We start from the raw sequence: 25264 nt of genomic DNA, 5'->3' as shown, positions 1-25264 counted from the left end.
TGCACGGTCTGCATCAGATTCCCCCTTATTTATTGTTTGTTTAAGGGACGCTGCCTGTCTTAGGCGGTCAGTGTGAATTCCTCAGTTTTACCCATTATTGAAACTCATTGCAGCATGGCAGTGGCTCTGTCTTAGGTTGCCGAGGTTCTACGTGATCCTTACCCGTCTCTGGCCACACGTCCAGCATAAACAGCCGCCTTCTGAGGAAGGCAGGGAGGGAGGAGATCGGCTGGGGACCCCATACGCAAGACGTTGCCAGCCCACCACCTGCTCTAAGGTGTGGGTTGTTGTTTTTCATGGTTGTTAAATGAATTTGAGTCTTGTTCTACATTTTTCTCCCATTCTAGCCAGGACTTTCTATTATGTCCCTGGTCATATTGTCTTCCGTGATAGCTGGATACTATCTAGTTCTTCTGGTTTCAGGTTGGAGGAGGCTGTGGTTTGTGTGGGCCATCAGTCCCTTTGGACTAATTGTTCCCTTGAGTCTTTTGTTCAGTTCATTCTCTTTTGCTCTAGGCAGAAAGAGACCAATAGTTAATCTTAGATGGCTGCTAGTAAGGTTTAAGACCCCAGAATGCTACTCACCAAACTAGGATGTAGAACATTATCTTTATGAACTATGTTATGCCAGTTATCTAGATGTCCTTGAGACGATGGTCCGTAGCCTTCAAATTTGGTAACTCCAGCCCCATGAGGGGTTTGGATATGTCTTAAGAATTTTTCATAACTGGGTCCTCTATGTGCTCTATTATAAAATAGGCTTTCAAAAAGTTCATGAAAAAAATGGAGTTAAAAGATAATGGCATTTTCCCATGGCCTTTTTGAAGTCTTCTCATATATATGAACCATACGTACATAGCATACAAGTTTGCCTATACATATGTACACAACTATATACCTCTGTAACACTCATAAATTTTTGGTTGTTTCTGTATTGCAGAAATTGTATGCATTACAGTATTTACTGTGTTGCCCTTTATTCTTGTATGTGTCCTTGTTGTGTACCTCTCGGTATCTTCATTTACTGTGATCACCTTGTGCTGATGACTTCTTTATTATGAATTGCCTTTCCCTTCACTAGAATTAACATGTGTCTGGTGTGGTGTTGCTGTATAAGTACTGGATCTCAAGGTCTGTTTGAACCGCAAGATCAGTGGTTCAAACTCACCAACTGCTCCTCTGAAACCCACCCTATACATGGTCTCTATGAGTTGATGGCACTTAACTAGTAAGTGAGTCTCCTTCCTTTTCACTCCCATTCCCTGACAACCATCAAAGAATGTTGCTTTCTTTATGTAAACTCAGTTCATGATTTTTTATGAAAATGGTATTATACAATACAAGGAAACGTCAAAAAGTTTGTGGAATTGCATTTTCCACAAACTTTTGAAGCTCCCTTGTATTTGTGTCATTTTGTGATTGACTAAGACTTTCTTTAGGCGGGATTGGGAACTGAGTGATAGTTTACATGGGAGAACATCAGCTTTACACCATAGTTTCATTGCATTGATTACAATCACCTCCATGCATCATCGTACAACAGTATTTGCTTCCATTCCCTCTTTTTTTTTTGGTGGTGTGGGGAGGGGGGGTGGGGGGATGTATACAAAAACACTCAGAATATATGATAATTTAAACAACCGAAGGGCACATTCTGCAAGTCTCTGCTTGGCTGATAACATTCAGTGTCCCTCTCTTCCCATGAGCCTAGAGTCCTCAACTTCTCCCTCTCTCCATGTCCTCATTTCTGCCTCCATCTCTGGTGTTGGTGCTTCTCTGGACAGGGTCCCTCGTTCCGCTTGTGCTCTTCGCCCTTAATGGTCTTAGGGTCCTCTGTGCCTGGACTGTGAGTAATCATAGGATTTTGGGGAAGATTTTCAGAAGCTTTTTGAGGAAGAGCCATAAGATTTTCCATAGTTGTACTATTTTATATAATCCCACCGTCAGTAAGTATATAAGAGTAGCAATCTCCTCACAACATTGCCAACAATTGTTATATTTTGGTGGGTTTTTTTGACTGAGCATTGTACTTTTTGCAAGAGGCTCTGCTTTGTTCTTAATTGTACTGTGTTTCATATTATGAATACTTATGATTTATTTAAAAAAATTTTAAGTATAATTAAGTTGACTAACATAGTTAACATTTTGATACTGTTAAAATGCCTCCCTTTCCCCAAGAGACTGTTGATGATGTGATAACCAGTTTAGATAGCAAAAATATCTTATTGGACACTTTAGCCTTTTGGCTTCAAGTTATTAAATAATAAATTGTGACCTATTTTGATATTGCTCTATGGCCTTGAAGATAAATCTTTTAAAAGGCAGATGCTAGTCCTGTGACTCCCACCTTGTGTTATTACATGCTCACTATCACTTGAATTTCTTGGCTTAGCTGTGGGGTGGTTTTGTTTTTTTTTGGTGAGGGATGATGATAGATCTTGTCAGCCTGTCCTGTGTTCTATAAAACATGCTTAATGTAGAAAGGGGTATCTTGTTAAATGGAATTTTTTATTTATTAAAAAGCCTGAATACATTCTTATTTCATTACAGATAGGCGATCTTCAGCTTCATAAACTTGATGAACTAGATTGCTTAATAAAAGGGATTTTATATATTGACTCAGTTGGATTCAATGGACGGTCACAGTGCTATTACTTTGAAAATCCTGCAGATTCTGAAAAATGTCAGAAGTTACCATTTGATTTGAAAAATCCATACCCCCTGCTTCTGGTGAACATTGGTTCAGGGGTTAGCATCTTAGCAGTATATTCCAAAGATAATTACAAGCGGGTCACAGGTACCAGGTAAGTCTTACTAAAAAGTCACTGTTTATTCTTAATAAAGTTTGCATAAGACTACATTTCCAAGAGCCTGTTAAACTTACGTGAAAAGTTTGTTTTTTTTTTTTGGGATTATGCAAAAAAAAAAAAAACAACGTGTTTCTCCTTCTGACCTACTTCTGTTGCTCAAGATTTCAGTATCACAGTTGTTTCATAAAATATCTCAAAAGGAGATTTTTTTATTGAGTCAGATTGTTTGTGGTATGTACTCAGCATGCATATCACATAGTACTAGTTAGCATCTGTAAGGAAAAGGCAAGGCAAGACCAGGTTCATCCTTGAAACATGTGCAGATTCTGTGTCTATATATACACACACAAATATACACTCTGACGTACAGATGACCAAGGGATGATGTGAGATCAAGAAATGGAGGTTCTGATAAATAGAAAAATGACAGGGAGGCAAAATAGGTAGAAGGTGAGAATGAATCTGTTTGGATTTGAGGATCTGAGGTCATTTGAGGAAAAAGCATCTTGGGAATGCAATAAACATGTTTACACTGGTGTGAATTACACAATGAAGAGTAGTTTGTGGGGAGAAAGCCCATTAATGGAGTGGTTGTAGGTTGGTGATGTGATAAGCCAGGGTGACGAGGTGCTTGCTGGAGAATGGCTCAGGGACATAAGCTAAGAGAGTAAGAGAGGAGTTGACAGCCTGACCCCAGGTATAATGAGCTGATCTGTACCTGAGGCTCTTTATACTAAGCAGACACCTAGACTGCACTGGGGACTAGGGCTCTACATTTCACCACTTGGTTGGCTCCTATGAATATGTATTTGTCTTCAGTATTTCTTGTTGCTATCTTACTGGTAGCACATGTAGGATTTGGTTGGGGCAGTACTGGGTGGATACATGAGTGTAATTTTGTAGTTCATAAATGTTACCTGTTTATTGCACTGATGGACTTTAAAAAATGTTATAATAACTGCATTTTATTTTAATCACAGTCTTGGAGGAGGAACCTTTTTCGGTCTCTGTTGTCTTCTTACTGGTTGTACCACTTTTGAAGAAGCTCTTGAAATGGCATCTCGTGGCGATAGCACCAAAGTGGATAAGCTAGTGAGAGACATTTATGGAGGAGACTATGAAAGATTTGGACTGCCAGGTTGGGCTGTGGCTTCGAGGTATGGGTGTGTGTATGTATGTTCTAGAACATAGAGTAATAGTAAATATTGATCATATCTTTATTTTTTAACAGCTTTGTTGAGAAGTAACTCATAGAAAGGGCACCTGTTTAAAGTATAATGTAATGGTTGTTGTTGTTGTTGTGTGCCATGGAGTTGGTTCCATCTCATAGCGAACCTGTACAGGGTTTCTGAGGCTGTAAATCTTTACGGGAGCAGAACGCCTCATCTTTCTCCCAAAGAACAGCTGGTAGTTTCGAACTGCTGACCTTGTGGTTCAAAGCCCGATTTGTAACCACTAGGCTATCAGAGCTCCTCTAATGTAATGGTAGGTGATGTAAATGGTTAATGTGCTTGGCTGCTAAGCAAAAAGGTTTGTGGTTTAAGATGAAGACCCCCAGCAAGATGAATTGGCAAAGTGGCAGCATCAATGGGCTCAAGTGTGGTAACGATAGTGAGGTTGGTCCAGGATCGGGCAGTGTTTCGTTCTGTTGTGCATAGGATCACTATGAGTCGGTATTGACTCAGTGGCACCTAACACAACAATGGGTGCCTCAGAAAAAAAAGGCCTGGTGATCTACTTCTGAAATATTAGCTGTTGAAAATCCTTTTGAGTTTTACTCTGACACACATGGGGTTGCCATGAGTTGAAATTGACTCAAGGGCACTTGTTTATACAGTTCCAGAAGTGTGCAGTCATCACTTGTATTCCAGTTTCTGAAAGTTTTCATTAAACCAGAAGGAAACCTTGTACCTATTAAATGTCACTGCCAGTTCCTCTTAACCTCATTCCCTGACAAACTCTGATTTGCTTTCTGTCTTTGTAAATTCATATGAATGGTAACATTACAATATGTAGCTTCTTACCATTGGCTTCTTTTACTTAGCATAATGTTCTCAAGGTTCATCCATGTTATAACATGAAACAGTTACTTTTTTCTTTTGTTGAACAGTATTCCGTTAGATGGATATATACTGCATTCTATTAATCTGTTCATCAACATTCATGTTGTTTCTACTTAAAAACAAAACAAAAAAACAAACTTTTTATTATGAATTGAGTGAAGATTTACAGAGCCAGATGATCAGTTTTATATTCAACAAGTGATATACTTTGCTTCATTACAGTGATTGGAATCCCTTCCATGTACCATCAGTAAACATATTTATCTTTAATCACTGTAACTCTTTTATCATTCCTTTGTCTCCTGCTACCTTCGTCTTTCCTCAGCTAACCCCCCCTTATTGTATACCGTCTGCCCTGTCACCTATGTCAACATGTGTTTACCCTCTAGCCTGTGAAGAATTTCCTCCCTCAGCTTCTCCTGGTAACGTTTTTACTTTTTAATTATTATACCGTTAAGAATTTTCATAGTGTTGATTATTAACACTGTTGAAAATTCATGCTGTTTTTCATGTATAGCTTTGTTTTTATTTCTCTGGGCTGGAATTTTCCTAGGTGATATGGTGACTCCTGGTGTGGCGCCGTGGGTTAATGCGTCAGACTGCTGCAAAGTGATTTGAACTGTAAGGTTGGTGGTTCAAGCTCAGCAGCTGCTCCTTGGAAACCCTATAACAGGGTCACTATGGGTCAGAATCGACTTGACATCACTTAACAACAACAACATAGTGTGGTTTTACAGGATAAGCACTGGTCTACAAGGTTGGTTTGAACTGCAAGTCGATAGTTCAAACTCACCAACCACTCCATGGAAAACCTTATGCAGGGTCACTATGAGTCGGAACAGATAACAACAGTAATTAATGGGAAGAGCCCTCATGGTACAGAGGTTAAAGTGTTCCACTGCTAACCTAGAGGTTGGCAATTCAAACCCACCAGATGGCTTTGTATGAGAAAGATACTAGCAGTCTGCTCCTGAAAGACTTTAGCCTTAGAAATCCAGTGGGGCACTTCTACTCTGTCCTGTAGTGTCTCTATGAGTTGTAGTCAGTTTGCTAGTAACAGGTTAATGACACTGACCTTTTTTTCATGTGCTTGTTGGCCATTTGTATGTCTTCTTTGAAGAAGTATCTTCAGATTTTTGGCCCTTTTTAAAACTGGGCTATTTGTTTTTTTTAATTGGGTTGTCAGAATTCTTTTTATTTTCTAGATACAAGTCCCTTATCAGATACAAAATTTGTAAATAGTTTTTCTGATTCTGTTTGTTTTCTTTTCACTTTCTTGACAATGCATGCCCTTTCATTTGTGGAAGTATTTCATTTTGATCAACTCTCTTTATCTACCTTCTCTTCTATTGCTTGTGCTTTTGGTGTCTTATATAAGAAGCTATTACCTAACCCAAGACCACAGAGATTTACTTCTGTGTTTTTGCTGAGAATTTTTATAGTCTTAGCTCTTACAGGTCTGTAATTTTGAGCTAATTTTTGTGTGTGGTTTGAGGCTGTTAAGTGCTGTCGAATCAGTTCTGACTCAGCAATCCTGTCAAAGAGCTGCTGCTGCGTTTGAACCGCCGACCTTGTGGTTCAAACTGACTTTGTGGTCCAGTCCTTTTCCTACAGCACCATGGTTCAAGGTGGTTCCGACCCATGGTGAGCCTATATAGGATTTGCGAAGGACCTCTGGTAGGGTTGTGGTTACAAATTGGGCTATGAACCGCAAGGTCAGCAGTTCAGAACTACCAGCTGTTCTGCAGGAGAAAGATGAGGCTTTCTGCTCCCGTAAAGGTTTACTGCCTCGGAAACCCTTACAGAGTTTGTATGGGTTGGAATCGACTCCACAGCACATAACCACCACCACCATAGGTTTTCTGAGGAGTGGCTTGTGAGCTGGAACTGCTGACCTTGGAATTCAAACTGACTTTGTAGTCCACCAGAGGCAGGGAGTCTAAATGTATTCTTTGAAGCGTATGGTTATATAGTTGTCCCAGCACCATTTGTTGAAAAGACATTTTTTCTTTGTTGAATTCTCTTGGATCCTTTGTTGAAAATCAGTTGAAAATGTGTTTGTTTATTCCTGGGTTGTGTTCCATTGAGCTGTCTGTTCTGATGTCAGTGCCACACTGTCTCATTTACTATAGCTTTATGTAGTGTGTTTTGAAATAGAAAAATGTGACTTTTTTTTCCAGTTGTTAAAGATTGTTGTGGTTACTCTGGGTCCCTTGTGTTGTTATATAAACATTAGGGTTATCTTGTTAGTGCCCACAAAAATTGTAAAGAATTAGGAGAGTATTAACATCTTTAAGTTTTCTGATCCAAGAAAATAACTGTCTTTCCATATATGGACTGTCTGTACTTTCTTTGAACCATTTTGTCATTTTCAGTGTTATTTTTGTTAGGTGTCATCGAGTCATTACTGACCCATAGTGACCTTTATGCACAGCAGAACGAAACATTGCCTGATCCTTGACAATGAGTTCAACACCATTCCTATTCAATTTGTCATTTTCGGCATAGTAAATGTAGTGGTTACGTATCGGACTGCAAACCACAAGGTCAGCAGTTCGAAACTACCAGCTGTTTCGCGGGAGAAAGATGAGGCTTTCTGCTCCCGTAAAGATTTACAGCCTCGGAAACCCTGCACTGGGTCGCTATGAGTCGAAACCGACTCCATGGCACATGACAACAACAACAAACCATCTGGTTACCATATTCAAAATGACCAATACCAGTCCATTTCAGTTCACTAATGCCTAAGATATAGATGTTTATGTGTTCCATTTCATTTTTGACAACTTCCAATTTTCCCAGTTTCATACTTCGTACATTCCATGTTCCGATTGTCAATGGGTGTTTACAGTTATTTCTCTTCATTTTGAGTTGTGCCCGTCAGCAAATGAAGGTCCGTGGACTTTTCTTCCACGAGCTTTACTCCATTCGCGTCATCACAGTCAACTGTACTTTGAGGAGGCAGCTCTTCCCAGTTGCATTTTGAGTGCCTTCCTTTCAACTTGAGGGGCTCATTTTCCCGCACTATATCTGACAGTGTTTCTCTGCTATTCATAAGGTTTTCAGTGACTAAATATTCAGAAGTAGTTCGTCACTCCTTCTTCCTAGTCTGTTTTTGTCTGGAAGCTCATCTGAAACCTGTCCACCATTGGTAACCTTGGTGGTTATTTCAAATACCAGTGGCATAGCTTTCAGAATCACAGCAACTCACAAGCTACCACAGTACGACAAACTGACAAACTGACAGATGAGTGGTGGCTGTTTGTTTTTAAGTGGAAACTGTCACTTTAAATTTCAAGTCGATATGTGCGTATGCATAGTAGAACCCTCCAGGGGTGGGGGTGGGGTGTCCATTCGCTCAGGCATCCCCTCTAGTCACCGGAATGGAGGTATGCAGACAGCGAGAGACAATGAATAGATACCAAAAGGAATGTTCCACACCTGTATCTCCGCAGTTCTGTCAGGCAATTTTCAGTGTACCCATGTTTTATTTTCTTGGTTAATTATATATTCCTAAGCATTTTATTAAGGAGCCCTAGTAGTAGTGGGTTATAAGTTGTTTTGCTAGTTTGCATCTACCAGCTGCTCTGTGGGAAAAAGATGAGAATTTATAGATTTACAGCCTCGGAAATAAGATCCCTATGAGGTGGAACCAACTCCAGGGCACACAACCACCACCATCAGGCATTTTATTCTCTCTGATGCTATTGTAAATGGACTTTAAAAAAAAATGCATTTTGGATTGCAGAGTGCTGATATATAGAAATTATACATACAAACAAGGTTTTTAGTAATAGGTAAGGCACTTTTAGTTCATAATGCTGTAAGGATCCCTGGTGGTAAATGGGTTAAGTGCTTAGCTGCTAACTGAAAAGTCAGCCGTTTGAACCCAGTAGCCACTCTGGGTGAGAAAATGCCTGGTGATCTGCTCCTAGTAAGGATGGTGGCCTAGGATACTCTATGGGGTGTTTTACTTTTCCTATAAGGTCGCTGTGAGCCAGAATCAACTTGATGTGGTACACAACAACAGTAAATGCTGAAGATTTCATCTTCGATTTGTACCTTTCACTCATTGTAATTACTTTTCTGATTGGTTGAGTTTGTGTTCTAATCTTGGTTTTATTCATATAGCAATTCTGCTGGCAAAGTGCTTTGAAGTATTTTACCTTCTACCGATTCCTGAAACTGAAGTAGTTCATGTTGGGACTCTGCTGTCCACACTTTGCTCTGAGAAGTAGTTTACCAGATGTGAATTTGTCCCCCACTCCCCCCAGTGGAATAGCTGTGTAGTTGGCGATGAATTACAGTATTCTTCTGGAACTTTCCCTGGTTTCATAGGGAGTACTTGTGCCTTACAGTAGATCTTGTGAGATGCCAACTGAATCTGTGAGGTTGTGGTACCAAGGCCAGATGTCAGCAACCACTGCTTATTCAGAATACCTGATGGTGCAGTTTGAAGCTACAACATTTCTCTTTGAGCAAATGCTCTATTGTTTTGTCATAAAAAGTTTGAAAATTTGAATAATGTTGTTTAAAAGTCAGTTTTGTCTTAGTAAAGTAATATTCAAGCTCTGTTAGATTACGTTTGTCTTTTTTTCTCCCACAGCTTTGGAAATATGATGAGCAAGGAGAAGCGAGAGGCTGTCAGTAAAGAGGACCTTGCCAGAGCGACTTTGATCACTATCACCAACAACATTGGCTCAGTAGCAAGAATGTGTGCTCTGAATGAAGTAAGGGGACAGGGATTTCTTTCATTGCTTTGAGGACAATATGGAATTTACTAAGTGGGTCCCACCTTTGTATATTGTTTGACTTCTCAGAATAGCGAGTGCCTAAATGTGGGTTAATGCATCAGACTGCAAAGTTGTTTGAACTGCAAGGTCAGTGGTTCAAGCTCACCAGCTGCTCCTTGGAAACCCTATACTGGGTCGGATTCGACGGCACTTAAAAACAACAAATGTTCTATGGGGTAGTTTTAATGCTTTTTTCTTTCTAACTGAAGAAGAACCTGCTACTATTTAGAGGTTAAAAATTGATCATTTTGAAGAGAAAGTAGAGAAGAAGGTAGCCAGCATCCCAGATGATGGGGCCTCTTGGGTGGTGATGAGGGGAGTGACACCATGCTCATCATTGAGGTCGCTGGGAAAGAATCCAGATGAAGTTACAGAAGCTGGGAGATGATTGAGCATGCAGAGGAGTGCCTACCCGGCTGCACCTTCAGCTCGGTGGAACTTTATCTTCGGGCTTTCAGCTTCTTTACAGTGCTGCCTTGTAGCATTCAAGTCAAGCAGCATTGTACAGGGCTATGAAAGAACCAAGAATGGGCTGCCCTTGGCGAAAGAGGATCCAGGATCCAGTTGATACAGCTTTATAATGCAGATTCCCACTTAGAGTTATTCATTTTAAATAGCATAGGTATGTGGCTTAAAAAACAAAGAGAACACTTAAAAAGGTACAAAAGAGGTTGTTTTGTTTTCATTAAAAAGGCATTGTATCAGTATCTGGCAAGCCAAAACATGTCTTCATTTTTGTGTGTTTTACCTTTATTGCGTGTTCCCTTTACTATGTTTATGCATTTAATATATTTCAGTTGGTGTACTGACTGTTTTATATTTTTATTTATTTAATATAAATTTCATGTCTGTGTTTCAGATGTAGTTCTTTTAATATCAAGTCATTCACTTAGTACTAGGCATTTGACCGTTTCCTATTATAACACCACAGTAAGCAATTTAATTTTAAGCAAGCGTGAAGATATTCCTTGGTGGCAATTTTATTCTTGATAATGAGCTTACCTAGGAATCAGATTTCTGGTCTGTAGAATATGATTATGCTTAAGAATCTTGAGGTGCGCCTGACCCAAGCCATGGTATTTTCAGTAACCTCATATGCATGCGCAAGTTGGACAGTGAATAAGGAAGCCTGTAGAAGAATTGATGCATTTGAGTTATGGTGTTAGAGGAGAATATTGAAAGAAAGTATCATGGGCTGCCAAAAGAACAAACAGATCTTTATTGGAAGAAGTGCAGCCAGAGTGCTCCTTGGAAGCTAGGATGACCAGACTTCATCTCTCATACTTTAGACATATCAAGAGGGATAACATGTTTGGTAAAGTGGAAGGTCAGAAAAAAGGAGGAAGACACCATCACCTCCCCCCTCCCCCCCCAAATGAGATGGATTGGCACAATGGCAGTGGCGATGGGTTCAGGCCTAGCAATGATTATGAGGTTGACTCAGGACCAGGTAGAGTTTCATTTTGTGCAAAGGGTTGCTATGAGTTGGTACTGACTTGATGGCACATAACAACAACGTGAATCTTGATATGTAGTGGACCTCACTGGTTTAGATCATCTTTAGCAATAATGAATGAATCAGTTTCACCAGTATTGAGGGGAGAGTTTCCATTATTTTGTCAAATTAATAGATCTAAAATTTTGTTTTCTTCAGTCATTAGTGAGGTTGGCATTTTTCTTCCCTATATACTAGATACAAGAGCTCTGGTAGTGTAGTGGTTACAAATCGGGCTGCTATCCTCAGGGTTAGCAGTTCGAAACTACCAGCTGTTCTTTGGGAGAAAGATGAGGCTTTCTGCTCCCGTAAAGATTTACAGCCTCGGAAACCCTGTACCAGGGTTACTATGAGTCGGAACCGACTCCACGTCACATAGCAACAACAACATATACTAGATACAGGGTTGCTATGAGTCAGAACCAACTCAGCGGCATTTAATGTTAACAACATTTGCATTGGGATCTTGCAGTTTTTCTTACAATAGAAAACTTTATTTAACAGTAATTGTCACTTTTTCAGTACAAATGCTTTTCCTGCTATGTTTTCTGCTTTGACATTTTGGCATGCTTTGAAATGGGGCCAGAGTTGTCTGGGGACATAATGCATATGATACTCTGTTTGGGGATAGCTTTTATGAGAGAGCAGAATTTCAGATGAAAACTGCCTTTTTTGTTTTTTGTTTTTTTAAAATGTACCCAGAACATTAACCAGGTGGTATTTGTTGGAAATTTCTTGAGAATTAATACGATCGCCATGCGACTTTTGGCATATGCTCTGGATTATTGGTCTAAGGGGCAATTGAAAGCACTTTTCTCAGAACACGAGGTAAGCTGACTTATTTCTTGGCAGTATGTAGTGTACACACAGGACATAAAATCCACAGTGCATTTTTCTAATTGCATGATATGAAAGCTGAGTTGTTTTTTTGGGGGGAGGTGGGCATTTTATTGTGGTTTGAGTGAAAGTTTTTAGAGCACATTAATTTCTGTTCAACTGTTTGTACACATTTTGTTTCATGACATTGGTTGTAATCCCCTCTATTTTTATAACACTCTTCCCACTTCTGGGTTCCTTTCCATTTGTCCTTTCTTACCCTTTCTACTTTCTGCCTTTTGTTTTTGGACAAATGCTGCTTTTTTGATCTTGTATGATTAATTGTTCTTTATCAGACCATTAAGTCGATTTTGTTTTCCCTTTTTCTCCTACTCTGGCCAGGACCTTCTGTTATAATCCTGATCAGAGCAGGTGCTAGTGGTAGCCAGGATTTAACTTTGAGTATAATGTTCAGAAGCTTTTTCGTAACCTGATTAGGCAAGGTAGGTTTTTGGTTAATTTAATTGTGATCTTAAGCAATTTAAAAGGAAAACATCTTAGCACACATTTTGGATGTCATATACTTTTTAAACCATTTCTTTATATTTTCCCCATTTGCATTTACTCTTTGGGTTTCGGTTTCTTCCTTTTTGATGTTTTTTATGTGTTGATATAATTTATTTAAGAAGTGTATACTGAAAACACATTTTAAAAATTACAGGAATAGAATCACACTGCATAAGCGCTAAACATGTAATAGACATGAGAAAAGAATTACTGAATTGCTCAATCTGATGTGGCTGGGAAAAGAGCCCTTTTATTTTTTCTATTTGGGGAAAAAGCTGTGGAAAGAGCTTTCTTGTTCCTTTGCTTCCCCTGGCTGTTGTATAGTCAGGTGTTGTAGGCCGTTACATAGTATTGTCATTAACATTTTTCAAAACTGCATGTGCATGTATGGATGTTGTTGTTATGAAGTGCCTTCCAGTCAGTTCCTCCTCACAGCAACTCTGTATAGGGTTTTCAAGGCTGTAAATACTTTTTTTTTTTTTTTTAATGTTTTATTGTGAGTTATGTGAAAAATTTACATGGGAGAACATTAGTTTTACATTGATCCTATTATGTATTATTTCATTGCTAAGGTTACAGTTCCCTCCATGCATCATCAACCAACCGAAGAGTATATACTACAAGCCTGCCCCTCCAGTCGTCAGCACACAAGGGCTATAAATCTTTATAGGTACAGAAAGCCTCATCTTTCTCCCACTGGCTCGCCTGCTGGGCTCAAAACTGTCAGCCAGCCTTGTGGTTTGCTGTCCAGTGCTGATTGCAGAGCCACTGCATTCCATGTGCATGGATGAGGGGGCTTCAGAACGTTCATGAGAAAATTCCTTTTTTTTTCTTTTACTTAAAAGTTTTTATTGTGAATTATGTGATAGTTTACATGGGAGAGAACATTAGCTTTACATTCATCCCATTTTATTTCATTTGTTGCAATGATTATAATTCCTTGCATGCATCATCAAACAGCCAAAGGATACACCCTGCAAGCCTGCCCCCTGGCCATCAACACAAAGACTATCTCCCTCCCAGAGTCCCCAGCCACAATTGCATTTTTTTTTTTTTTTTTTCAGGATCTTTTTGAAGCCCCCTATTATTTAACAGCATTACATGACGTGACAAATCAAAGTAGGATTTGAAAATGTTAAGAATAGAGTTTACCTATTCTTTAAGTTCCTTAAGTTTATAGTTAAAATCCAAAGTATAGACATCATAATGACATACCACTTAACTTCCACTAGGATACCTAAGATAAAGCAACAACAAATACACACACACACAGACACACACGGAAAAAAAAATGTCAGCGAGGAAGGCAGGTGAATCTGAACCCTCATCCATTGCTGGTGGGAATGCAAAATAGTATAGCCGCTGTGGGAAATGATCTGTGGATTCTTCAAAACATTGTTGTTAGGTGCCATTGAGTTGTTTCTGACTCATAGTGACCCCATGCACAGCAGAATGAAACATGAGCTGTCCCTGTGTCATCCTCACGATTGTTCCATTTGAGCCCATTGTTTCTGCAGTCTGTCTCATTGGAGGGCTTCCACTTTTTTGCTGGTCCTTCCAGACAACATGTCCAAAGAATGAGAGGCGAAGTCTCATCATCCTAGTTTCTTAGGAGTATTCTGGCTGTACTTCTTCCAAGATAGATTTGTTCTTCACCAATACCATAATTCAATTGCATCAGTTCTTCTGTGGTCTTCCTTATGCATTGGACTATGAATAAGAGTTACCATTGTTGTTGTTGTTAAGTGCTGTCGAGTCGTTTCTGACCCATTGCGTCCCTGCATAGAGTTTCCAAGTAGCAACTGGTGAGCTTGAACCCCACCGACTTACAGTTCACATGCCTCTGCAGTCTGCCGCATTAGCCCACGGCGCCACACCAGGTTAGGCATATCACAGAGAGACCTGAGAGTAGCATATTAGTGTTCACTGAAGCACATGACTACCAACAGATGAAGGAATTAATAAAACGTGGTATAGATAAACAGTGGAACATTATTTTTCCATAAGGAAACTGAAGACCCTGATACATGTTACAACATGAATGAACCTTGAAAACAATGCTGAGTGAAATAAGCCAGTCAGTCATAAAAAGATAAATATTGTTTGGGCTCACTAACATAAAATACTCAGAATAGGCACATAAATGCCTAGAGATCAGAGTTTAACAGTGATTACCAGGGCTGGGAAGGAAGAAGAACGAAGGGAATCTGGGAGCTGCTGTTTCGGACTTCGGGGATAAAAATATGGCAGTGGGTGCTAGTGATGCTTGCACAACATGATGGATGTAATTGGTTTCATCATGTACAATACTGAATTGGTAAATGTTGTGTTAAGCTATATTTTTACAAAAATACCCCCAAATCCAAAGTGTACAAATTTTCCATATCAAAAGCTGTGGGATTGGCACTAGACTGCTAACTACAAGCTTCAAACCCACCAGCTGCTCCTTGGAAATCCTATACAGGGTCTCTTGAGTCAGAACCGACTCAGTGGCACTAACAACACTTTTTAAAAATCCTAATGTTTTTAAGTTAGTTGTTGTTGTTGTTGTTGAGTGCCATCGAGTCGGGTCCGACCCATAGCGACCCTGTACAGGGTTTCCGAGGGTGTAAATCTTTACAGGAGTAGAAAGCCTCATCTTTCTCCCGCGGAGCGGCTGGTAGTTTCGAACCACAGACCTTAAGGTTCGCAGCCCGATTCGTAACCACTACGCTACCAGAGCTCCTTTTTAAGTTAGTTAGTTGGTACCAAATTAAGTTTCTTACAGTTTTTAAACTATTTTGATGTTAAGAATATTCACAGCAAACCCTATACCAGTTCACCAGTTTATACATGTGTGATTGAGTGACATTGATTGCATTCTGCAAATCATGCAGCCCTTCTCATTCTTCTTGAGTTGGTCTTCCCTCATTAGCATAAACGCACTGCCTCAGGGGTTCCTGGCTAATCTTTTGAGTTATGTTAATTTAAACTTTCTATAGTAGCATCTAACTTTGTGATCTTTGACTTTTATATTAGAATAAAAAAGAAACCATAGTCAATCTCATTTTGAATATACTTATAATTTAGTGTAACTTTCTTCCTGCTTAATTTCTCCCTCTTGTTGAACCTTTTCCTAGCAGAACATAGAAATTAATTTCTTTGATTCACTCCCCTTTTCTCACTGATGTCTTCTTCATATAGCTGTTAACTTTTTATGATATCTGTGTTTATACTTTATCTTCCTTATTGTCCACTGGCTTTATTTCCTCCTCTGGTTCACATTGCCGGTCCACTTTTCTTGTGTTTCCCATTTGCATTCAGGCTTCTGACTGATGTTGAACTCTGCACTTAAGAAACTGGGGTTATATTACACATTTTAAGTCTTGACAGTTGTTCTTGTCCTTGTACTACTGCTGTCAGTGTAACTGTCGTCACTCTGGAAGTTTTGTATAGATTCTTCTCAATCTTTTCTCTTCCACTCGTTACTGTTTTTCTCAACTTAGCAGTTAATCGCTTTTAACAAACCTGTTTTTGCCTTTACTAATTAAATAAGTTCTAGGTCTTCAGTGGAACTCGGTATAATGGTTATTTTTTATCTTAATATATTTATCTTATTAAAAAAGAAAACAAAAGAACATGAAAATCGATAGCGAAATGTAAAGTGACCTGTATGCTCTGGCTATGAATGGGCATTCTGGAGCATTGCTGGATCTTGTTTAACTGTGTCACTCCTATCGATTCTGGCTTCTTGACATAACACAGATAGGTGTGGTCAGTCAGGGTAGGTGTCAGACTCTGGCTATATGTTTCTTGGGAAACTTTTCGTGAAAGATAGATTAGATATTTGAGAGATGTTTAGTATGTTTTTCTAAACCCCACAGGCAAGTCTCCCAGAGTCTTCCCCCATGTTCTTCCTCAGTCCTTCTCTCAGTATTGTCTCTAGGTCTCATGCTTCGGAGACTTTAATGGATTCTGTATCGCGGAATTCTTTTCTGATTCCTGCTGGCATTCTCCATCATTGTTTCCTCTGTCTCCTTTTCTGTTTGTCAGTCTTGGTCCTTGGTTGTGTGTGTGGCTTCAGGCATGTATTTCTGGAGATGATAGGGCAGTTGTCCTCCTCCAGCTGCTGCTCTTTGGTCTGTCTCTGTCTCTCTTCAAGTAGTCATGTCGTCTCCTACATGTGTCTGTGCCAATGCTACGCTTACCTCCTCACCCCAGCTCTAAAGCCAAATTACCAGCTGGGCACAGCTGCTTGACTACACTGGATTCCGTAAACCTTTCACATCCTCCCATATGGAATACACTTTCTTTGATTCTTACTCTTATGTCCCTGTTTTCAGAGGTGCTGTCACTGCATGCTTGGGAAGGATAAACCTCTCACCTCTGTCATTTCACTTTTCAGATGAGTCTTGAATCAATCCACTCCACTCCCAATCCAGTCTCAGGCTCTCTGAGACCTCTGTGCCCATCCCCGTTGGTTTCTCTTGCGTCATTAGGCTTCATGCCCAATCTAACCTTCACTCCTTAGCTATCTAGAAATACTCAGGTCTTTGCTGATTCTCGGTTCTCATTCCCAGGATGCAGCCCAGGTACCATCTCTCTCCAGAGGTAATGGGGCTGCTCCTGTCTGAACTTTTATTACAGTGGTGTCCGACATGCCCAGAGGATCTTGTTCAGCCAATCCCCTCTCCCAGCCTAGGAGCTCCTTGTAGCTTCCCAGCTGCCAGGCAGGCCTTGTGGCAGCTCAGGAATGAAGGGCACTGTTTTCTTTATCACTAGTAATAGTAAGGTAACGTACCCAAGTGTTAGGAAAACTGTGTTTATTTTTGGTGTTTGTGTTTTTCCCTCACAGGGTTATTTTGGAGCAGTTGGAGCACTTCTTGAACTGTTGAAGATTCCCTGATCATTATCTGGAGAGAGCTTCCTGGAAACTTCAAACAGTGGAATCGATGGACTTGGTTTTTTTTTTAAGAGTCATTCAGTTTTATGATTGTGCACTACTTGAATCAGAACAAGAAAGTCTAAGTCATCAAGACAAATTAGTTAACCAGTGTAAGGAGGGTATATTAAAAAAGAAGCAAATGGTGGACTCTGTCCACAGTAGTGAGGATTTGCTGATTGAAACTTCTCAGTCTAGCAGTTGACCACTCACTGGAGACACTGCTCTGTGCTCAGTTGACTGGGGTTTGTGTCCTGTTTGAACTTGCTACCATGTGTTATAATCAAATCACAATTTTGTCACTCTGGCCTTGGAGATCATTCCTTTGGTTTGCATTTAGTCTTTGTGTGGACAAAGTATTGTAAAACGTGTTTCATTCCAAAGTTGTGAAAATTTCATGGATCAGCGTAATTCTCTCCCTGAAGCTCAACAAACAAAGCAGTTTTTGGAAGGGGTAGTTCCCACTTACATTTTAAATCCTGTGAAAGGTCTGTTTGGAAAGACATGATTTGTCCACCGGGCACATCTGGGGAGAGGGTTGGGTGTGGGCAGGGCGGTGCTGCTGAACTTTGTGTGAGGCAACCAGTAGAAAAAGCACAATGGGCCGCTTGAACTGCTTTCTCCTCAGGGACTGCCGAGAATCTGATTATTCTGTCAAGCTGAGTAGAAGACGTGGAATTGAAATGTCCAGTGATTAAATGTTGGGGGTCAGGTCGGCTGTTGTTTAGGGCACTTTGCCTTGGGCCCCTCCGCCCTCTCTGCCCACTGTCCTGGGCCTCCAGTACTTGGTGAAAACTGCCTGCTGGCTGGTTCTATAATTGGAGAAAGTGATTGGTTTCAGGATGGAGTCTGGTGTTGGGGTTGACTTTGAACATTTTCTTACCCTGTGTCAAATAATTTTAAATCTTGCTTGGAGCTCATGTAACTTCTTTATTTTTCATATACCTTGGTGCCTGCATCCCTGTTGTAGGCAAGAAAGGGCCTTGATAAACCAGCCGTTGATCTAGAAGGAAAACCGTAAGGCTCGCGCTCCTTGCCATGGCGGGCCCAGTGCTGACCCTCTGGTGAGGTGGGGGTCGGTGCTGACTGTGGGGTCAGGAGGGATGGGAAGGACACAGGAGGGCAGAACTGGGTCTCATGAGGCAGAGAGGGATAGACTCCCAGACTGGGCTTTCGTGCCACCCGTCTGTCCAGCTCCTTAGTTCTAATTCATATTGATTCACTCGGTGGTGATGGGGCAGCAGGGCTCGAACCTGCAGTGGGGTATGGGGTAGGGTGGTAGTGAGGTTACCTCCTGGGGTGCATGGGGAGAGGGGCTCTTGGTAGTGATTGAGGTTTCTTCCCTGCTGCCACTCATCTTGGCTACTAAGCCTGAGCCACCTCAGAACAGTCCTGCGACGGAGCTTCCTTCTACTACTATAGCTGAGCTCCTGGTAGCCCGGGTTCTTTCCCTCAGGACCACCAAAGACATTTCTGCCACCCACTTGTCCCATTTCTGTGTTCAAGCAGATGAACAGCTGCCTGCCCCCCTCAGCAGATGAAGAATTCTGGAGAAAATAAGAAAAGGGAGTGAGCCAGGAGCCTGCTCCTTAGACCTCTGCTGTGGGTCCTGCCCCTTTTGCCTCCTGGGTGTTGTAACTGGTGCTTTATGTGGGTCATCTAAGTCAATCCTCCTAACTGTTCTACACGATAGGTGTCTTTAGTCCCACAGTGTAACAAGGAAACTTCAGTTCAGCTGAGCAAACCTGCCCCAGGTCATAACTGGAAACAAGGCAAAGCTGGCATTAAACTAAGGCCAGTCTGACCTGAGAGCTTATGTTCTGAACCTTCTAGACACTTTAATGCCTGGCTTGCATTCAGCTTCCTTCTTTACTGGACCTACCTCTCAGGTCTCCACTTCCTCACTTCCCACTTGGTGCTCAGCCCACCCCATCCCTCCACAGGAGGGCTCCATGGCTTCATGAGGTCTACTAATTCAATTCAATGCAATGCAGACCTTCCGCCTCCCACACCACTCCTGTCTCCTTTGCCAGCACCTTTGAAGACAACCTCTCCTCAGGCAGTCATCTCCAAGGCCATCTTAATAGAAATGTCCACATGCCTCTTAAACCTCCATTGGCAGTCTGATCTTGTTTTGCCCTCGCCACATATCTGGCTTATAGATGGATGTAAACAATTTCTAGTCATTGCCACACCTGGTATATGCTACCAACTCAGCAGCTGTGCCTTCCAGACGGATGTCGGGGGGTCACGTCCCACACTGCTCCTGGAGAGGAAGGGGCCCTGAAGTGAGATGTGGGGTAGCAGATGGCCAGAAGTGGAGGGAGGAGAAAGAAAGGTTCTGACATGCTAGAGGGATGAAAGAAGGGGGAAGGGTTCATGTGGACCTGGTGGGGCTTGTTTCAGACTTGCTGATACTACTGAGAGCTGGCTACTAGGGTTGGAAGTAGTGACCTGGGGTTGATGAGTAAAGTGAAGACATTTTGTAGGTACTATACCAGCCTTATGACTCTAGGATAGGCCCTGGACTGTTAAACACAGTAGGTAGTTCAAGTCTACCAGCTGCTCCTTGGGAGAAAGTTGAGAAGATGAGGCCTTGTGCTTGTGCAAAGATTTATAGCATCAGAAACAGTATACAGGGTCGCTCTGAGTCACAACCATGGCACTATACAAGAAGCCTGGGATAGAGCTGGAGTGTTGGGGACTACAGAGGCACCAAACAGTTTTGCTTCTTCAAAGCTGAACCCTTGTGCTTCACACCCATGAGACTGTGTCAATGCAGGCTAAGTCCCAGGGCACTGTGGCTCCCCCTCCTGTTGCCTGGTGTACTCACAGCCACTTAGTGCCCAAACCAGCTTCTTCCCCCCAGGGGACAGTCTGGAGGTTTCTCTTTTATAGTCACCTGTGACTGGTGACCCAGCCCTGTGCTCTTGGAAATACTCAAGGTTTCCAGTTCCTGCAATGCTGTGAGTTACAAAGGACACATGTGCAACATGAAGTATTTTTAAAATCTGCTTTTTATTTACATTTGTTTACATCAGCTACATGCATTATTTAAAGACGAATGATTAGCAAAAAATGCATTAAAAATTTAAAATAGCAAATATACAAAAATATAGCTTACAAAAACTGCGAATGTTAAAAAATATTCTGCTGCAGAATTCTTAGTGTACAAACACGTCTATGAAATCTGAGGTTCAGTATTTCATAAACCATTTTTTGAAGGAGTTACACAATTTCCAAGGGATGAAACGAGGCTAAAGAGACCCCGAGATGATCATTAACCAGGAACATTCTCTTGGAAGACAGTTGTCACTAGCCCCTTTGCTCTAGGCAGGCCTGGGAGGGAAGGGGCAGTTTGAGGCACAGGTGCTGGAGACGATGGTGAGGCTGCTGCATGACATGTCACCCCCTGACCCTAGAGTCTCAGAAGTCAGACTGGATCAGTGGTCTAATCTTAATAAAACCTCTTTCCTAGTCTGCAGAGTCCATCAGAATTTACTACTACTGACATGCATCCATCTCCTTGCCTCAGATTCTCAACAGTACAACTTGAGATTTAACAAGAGTCAGAATTCCAGGTTTCTAATCAGGGAATCAAGTTGCACTTTAGATCAGGGAAAAACTTGGGTCCTTGCAATGGGTGGTAGGTAGACAGGTGGGCCCCAAATTGGGTGTTGGATTTGGGTGAGGCACAGAGCAGCCAAAGGTGGCCTAAACCGAGGGCTCTTTCATGTGTCTCATGGTAGCCTGAAGGAAGTAACTGCCATTTTTCAACTTGAATCTACAGGGGCAAAAATAATCTGATTTTTCTTTTTGTAAACACTAATCCATTGCTACTGAGTCAACTCAGCAATCCTGTGGGGTTTCCTGGACTCTGTATACTGTGAGGAGACTGCCACACCGTTCCATGGAGCAGCTGATGAGTTCAAACTGCTTTTTTGTAGTCAAATGCATTAATTGTACCACTACCAGAAACTTCTTAGTGCTGTTGAGTTGGCACTGATGTATAGCAACCCTGTATAGAATAGGGTTTCTGAGACTTTAAATCTTAGTGGGAGCAGAAAGCCTCATCTTTGTTCAGTACAGCGGCTGGCGGGCTGGAACTTCAAGCCTTATGGTTTGCAGTCCAGTGCTTAGTGAATGGAGCCACCTCCTCCCAAGAGAAGGCTGTTAGTGCCCTTGAGTCCATGTAGAATAATTTCTGTGGTGGTGGATAAGTTGGGCAAGGGGAGAGGCAAACCCATAAACTTGTGGACACTTGGGCCTATCTTCGTTAATTTGGATTAGATTTTACTGTCCACTTGCTTAGCAGCTGATAAAACTTCTAAACCAGAAGGGATGCCTCAGCATTCATTTGCTGTTTCTCAAAGTCTGCTTCAAATAAAATCAAACACCACAATCCTGACATCCCGGGTTTGGCTCACACCTGAACCTGGGTTGGGGAAGGTTCTTATAACTTGTCTAGATCCCTGTGACTGCTACTCAGACAGGAGAGGCCTGGGTGATGTGATTATAGAAAGTGGGAGGGATTGTAATTTCTGGTTTAGGTAGAAACACAGAATTCCAGTATGTTGCAATCAAGTAAAAATATGCCTTCTAAAGTAATGTGGCTGCAAACACTCCCCAATGCTGGTCTCACTTGACAGTCTTACTTATGAGATGGCTGTTGCCATGTGAACATGTGTTTCCTTGAATATTTGCTCCACATCATGAATCAAAAAAATATGCACACGTAGTGTGTACATTTGCTTGTATATATATAAAATGAATGACCTTGGGTACATAGAAACTGTGCTCAAGGTGGGAGGATGTGGGCTTGCTGGGGCTCAGGGATGCAACGATATTTAACCGATTTGTAAACCATATGAAGATATTTTTACCTATTCAAAAAATGAAAAAAGCAATACTCAACACTTTGCAGTCAAGTTGATGCATGGTGGGCAGAGGCAGCTAGACAGCACCCATGGCACTCAGGAGGAGGGGGTGGCGGGCAGCCCAACCTGTGGAAAGCCCCTACTGTGGGGCTTCAGCTGAAGTCAGCAGCTCTCTGTGACCTGGAGGAGCACAGGCCTGCTGCGTGTCACCCAGAACTGTGTGGTGAGCTTCGAGCTTACAAGAATGTTAAGACTCCTGGGATGGTGGATAAGGTGGGAAATTTTAGGAGGCTAACTGGCAGGAAAAGGAGCTCTGGTAACGTAGTGGTTACACATAGGGCTGTGAACCTCAAGGTCAACAGTTCAAAACTATCAGCTGTTCCTCGGGAGAAAGATGAGGCTTTCTGCTCCCGTATAGGTTTACGGCCTCGGGAACTCTGTACCGGGTCGTTAAGAGTTGGAACTGACTCCACGGCACACCACCACTACCAACCTGCAGAAAAGTACATTGGCTAGCCAGTGGCCAAGGGCTGATCTCAAGTCATTTCAAGTACTTTTTAAATCCAGAGCTTGGCAGACAACTGGAGAAGTTTCAGAAAAGTACTTCGCAGAAATCTGTTAAGGAAAATGATTACAGTTATCCTGAATGTGATCCAGGAGGGTGGGGCCAGACCAGGCTTAGGGTGGAGCAATTCCTTGATGAATCAGATAGGTTGGCACTAGGGAAAAGGATCTTAATTTGTCAAAACTTGTAAAGAATAGGGCATTTGGCAAAGATGGAAGGCCCTCTGTATCCATTAAGCCCAGACCTTCTCTTGCTCCATTTGGTCATTTGTTCTGGCTAGGCCATCACAGGCAACAAGGCCCATTATGAAGCCTAAGCACACTATGGCAACGAAAAGCAACCGATGACTGCAGCTCCTACCTACCCAACCAGGAACAGGCTGGATTTTGTGTCCATTTCTAAAGCCAGCTGAATTCAGTTGTCCCCTAGCAATAAATAGGACTGGGGCTGAGTCAGGGTCCATTAACCCATATCACCTAAAGTAACAATCTCAGCTGCTCAAGTAATCCTAATGGTTATGTAAAGTGCAGCCAGTGGCCTCAAAACAAGAGCCTTCATGGGTCTACAACCAACTGCTGGTCAATAGTTCTTAACACAAGATGCCTCACTGGGGATTGAGTAGAAGCCAAGCATATAAAGGTGTTCCAAACTCCTGGTGGAGATCTGAACTTGTTCAAACAAAAAACTTAGTTTGATTTTTCGTAATTAAATTTAGCATTGATGCTAAAGCTCAGGAAAGTCCTGTGGGAGGACCCAGCAGTAGGGCTGTGATGCTAGCTGCAGGGTCCACTACTATGAAGGTGGCCATGCCGGGAGCAGGGTGAGGGTTAGCAGCAATGGCCACTTGCATGCCTGGACGAGTGTCACATTCTTGTGCTTTCTCCAACAGCCATAATTGTTGAGGCTTTGGTCTAGTGCTTCGCGACAACCATATCAACTGCTTTTAGCTTGTGAGATGAATTCATTTACCTCCCTACCAATGCAGGGAATTGGTGTGGGCTGATGCCCAAGGGCAGAAAACAGATGAAAGTGAAATCTACAATTCTACAGAACCTTGTGGGCTGCAGTCATTTGCTGACCTCAGAATTCCCCCTTTGAGGGTGAAAAAAAAAAAAGATTTATTATCTGTACCCCATAATGAAGAGGTGAATGATGGGTGTTGACTATTAATGAGGCTAGTCCAGAAGCAAGCCTACTTATGACATGGGTCACTAAAGACATTTCACTGTAAACTCTTTTGCCACATGCAACTCTATTGTGCCATAAATGTGAACACGAACAATGAAAGTAGGCATACAAATAGTTCTTTGCATGGGTGCCAAACAGGCTAAGGCTTTCATATGAAAAGCTTCCACACTTCCCTTGCCCTATTTTAGGAAGCAGTCCAATCTACATACCACCAGCAGGTCACACATAGGAAATGGCCAATTCTGACTAACTGGAGTTGTAACTTTCCAAACTGGATTCTACCCAGTACTTTTCTAGGCTAATGGGAATTTTCCTCATCTGACCTCAGCCACCTGAGCCAAGGTCTGGTTCCCTCTCCATTCTAGATGGTAAGAGGTTGGATTCCAGAAAAATGCCTGGAGACATGCCATGAATAGGGCTATAAAGCTCCCTCCCTTTCCTCCCATATCACGCAGATTATTTTTCCAAGTAAGAAAGGTTCCCATTCACCGTGGACACCCCCAGGATGGAGGGAAATGGAGAGCAGGGCTGACCCACTGTTGCTTTACATAGCTAATTTACACAAAATTCACGAATCCTAAGGGACTCTGTGTCTCGTCTAGAAAAGATGGGACAGAAAAAGCCAAAGAGCAGCATGCATTTCTCTCCTATAAAGACAATTAGTTACCAAAAGTCCAAACACTGACGGTACCACCAATGCGTGCGCAGCCCGGCAGGAACTTCCTGAAACTATTTACAATTTCAAGTGAATCACCGGTTTCAGAATTACTTGGGATTCTTTAAATTGTTTAAAAACAAGGTCAGTGACAGGCATTTTTGTTAAGTAGAAACAGAAGGCAAGAAGAAGGGAAAAGGTGGAGCCGTGCCTCTGAGGAGGGCAGGGCAGGGGAGGGAGGGTGGGTGAGGAGGGGCTCAGAATCCTCCCATCTGAATGGGGCCAGGATTGGCCATTCTCAAAAAGATGCTCCTCTTCTGAGTAGCTTGAGGCTCGTGGGGGCCCATCCAGGGCAGTGAGCCAAGACCAGTGGCTCCCCAGGCACAGGGGCACGACTCTGGTACCTCCCCAGGTCACACAGGGACAGTACAGGCTCAGAGACCCACCCCCCCAGTACCTCTCCATTAGGAGGAGGGGAATGACATGAGGAAATGGCTTCTAACCAGGCCTTTCC

At 42.0% G+C, this 25264-nt stretch overlaps 1 protein-coding gene across 1 annotated transcript in view; it reads left to right on the top strand.

Annotated features, from left to right (window-relative positions):
• PANK2 (pantothenate kinase 2) overlaps positions 1-17453 on the top strand; it is a 47554-nt gene extending 30101 nt beyond the window's left edge. The window contains exons 3-7 of the mRNA XM_006877683.1: positions 2551-2804; positions 3791-3967; positions 9480-9603; positions 11864-11989; positions 17379-17453. Of these exons, the coding sequence (XP_006877745.1) occupies positions 2551-2804; positions 3791-3967; positions 9480-9603; positions 11864-11989; positions 17379-17429 (732 nt within the window). The 3' untranslated portion in view covers positions 17430-17453. The remainder of the gene's footprint in view (positions 1-2550; positions 2805-3790; positions 3968-9479; positions 9604-11863; positions 11990-17378) is intronic.
• Positions 17454-25264: the final 7811 nt, after the last annotated feature.

This window comes from Chrysochloris asiatica, unplaced genomic scaffold (genome assembly GCF_000296735.1).
Source record: "Chrysochloris asiatica unplaced genomic scaffold, ChrAsi1.0 scaffold00555, whole genome shotgun sequence".
Classification (NCBI taxonomy): Eukaryota; Metazoa; Chordata; class Mammalia; order Afrosoricida; family Chrysochloridae; genus Chrysochloris; species Chrysochloris asiatica.
The sequence above is the reverse complement of the archived record's forward strand: the minus strand, read 5'-3'. Positions and strand labels throughout refer to the sequence as shown.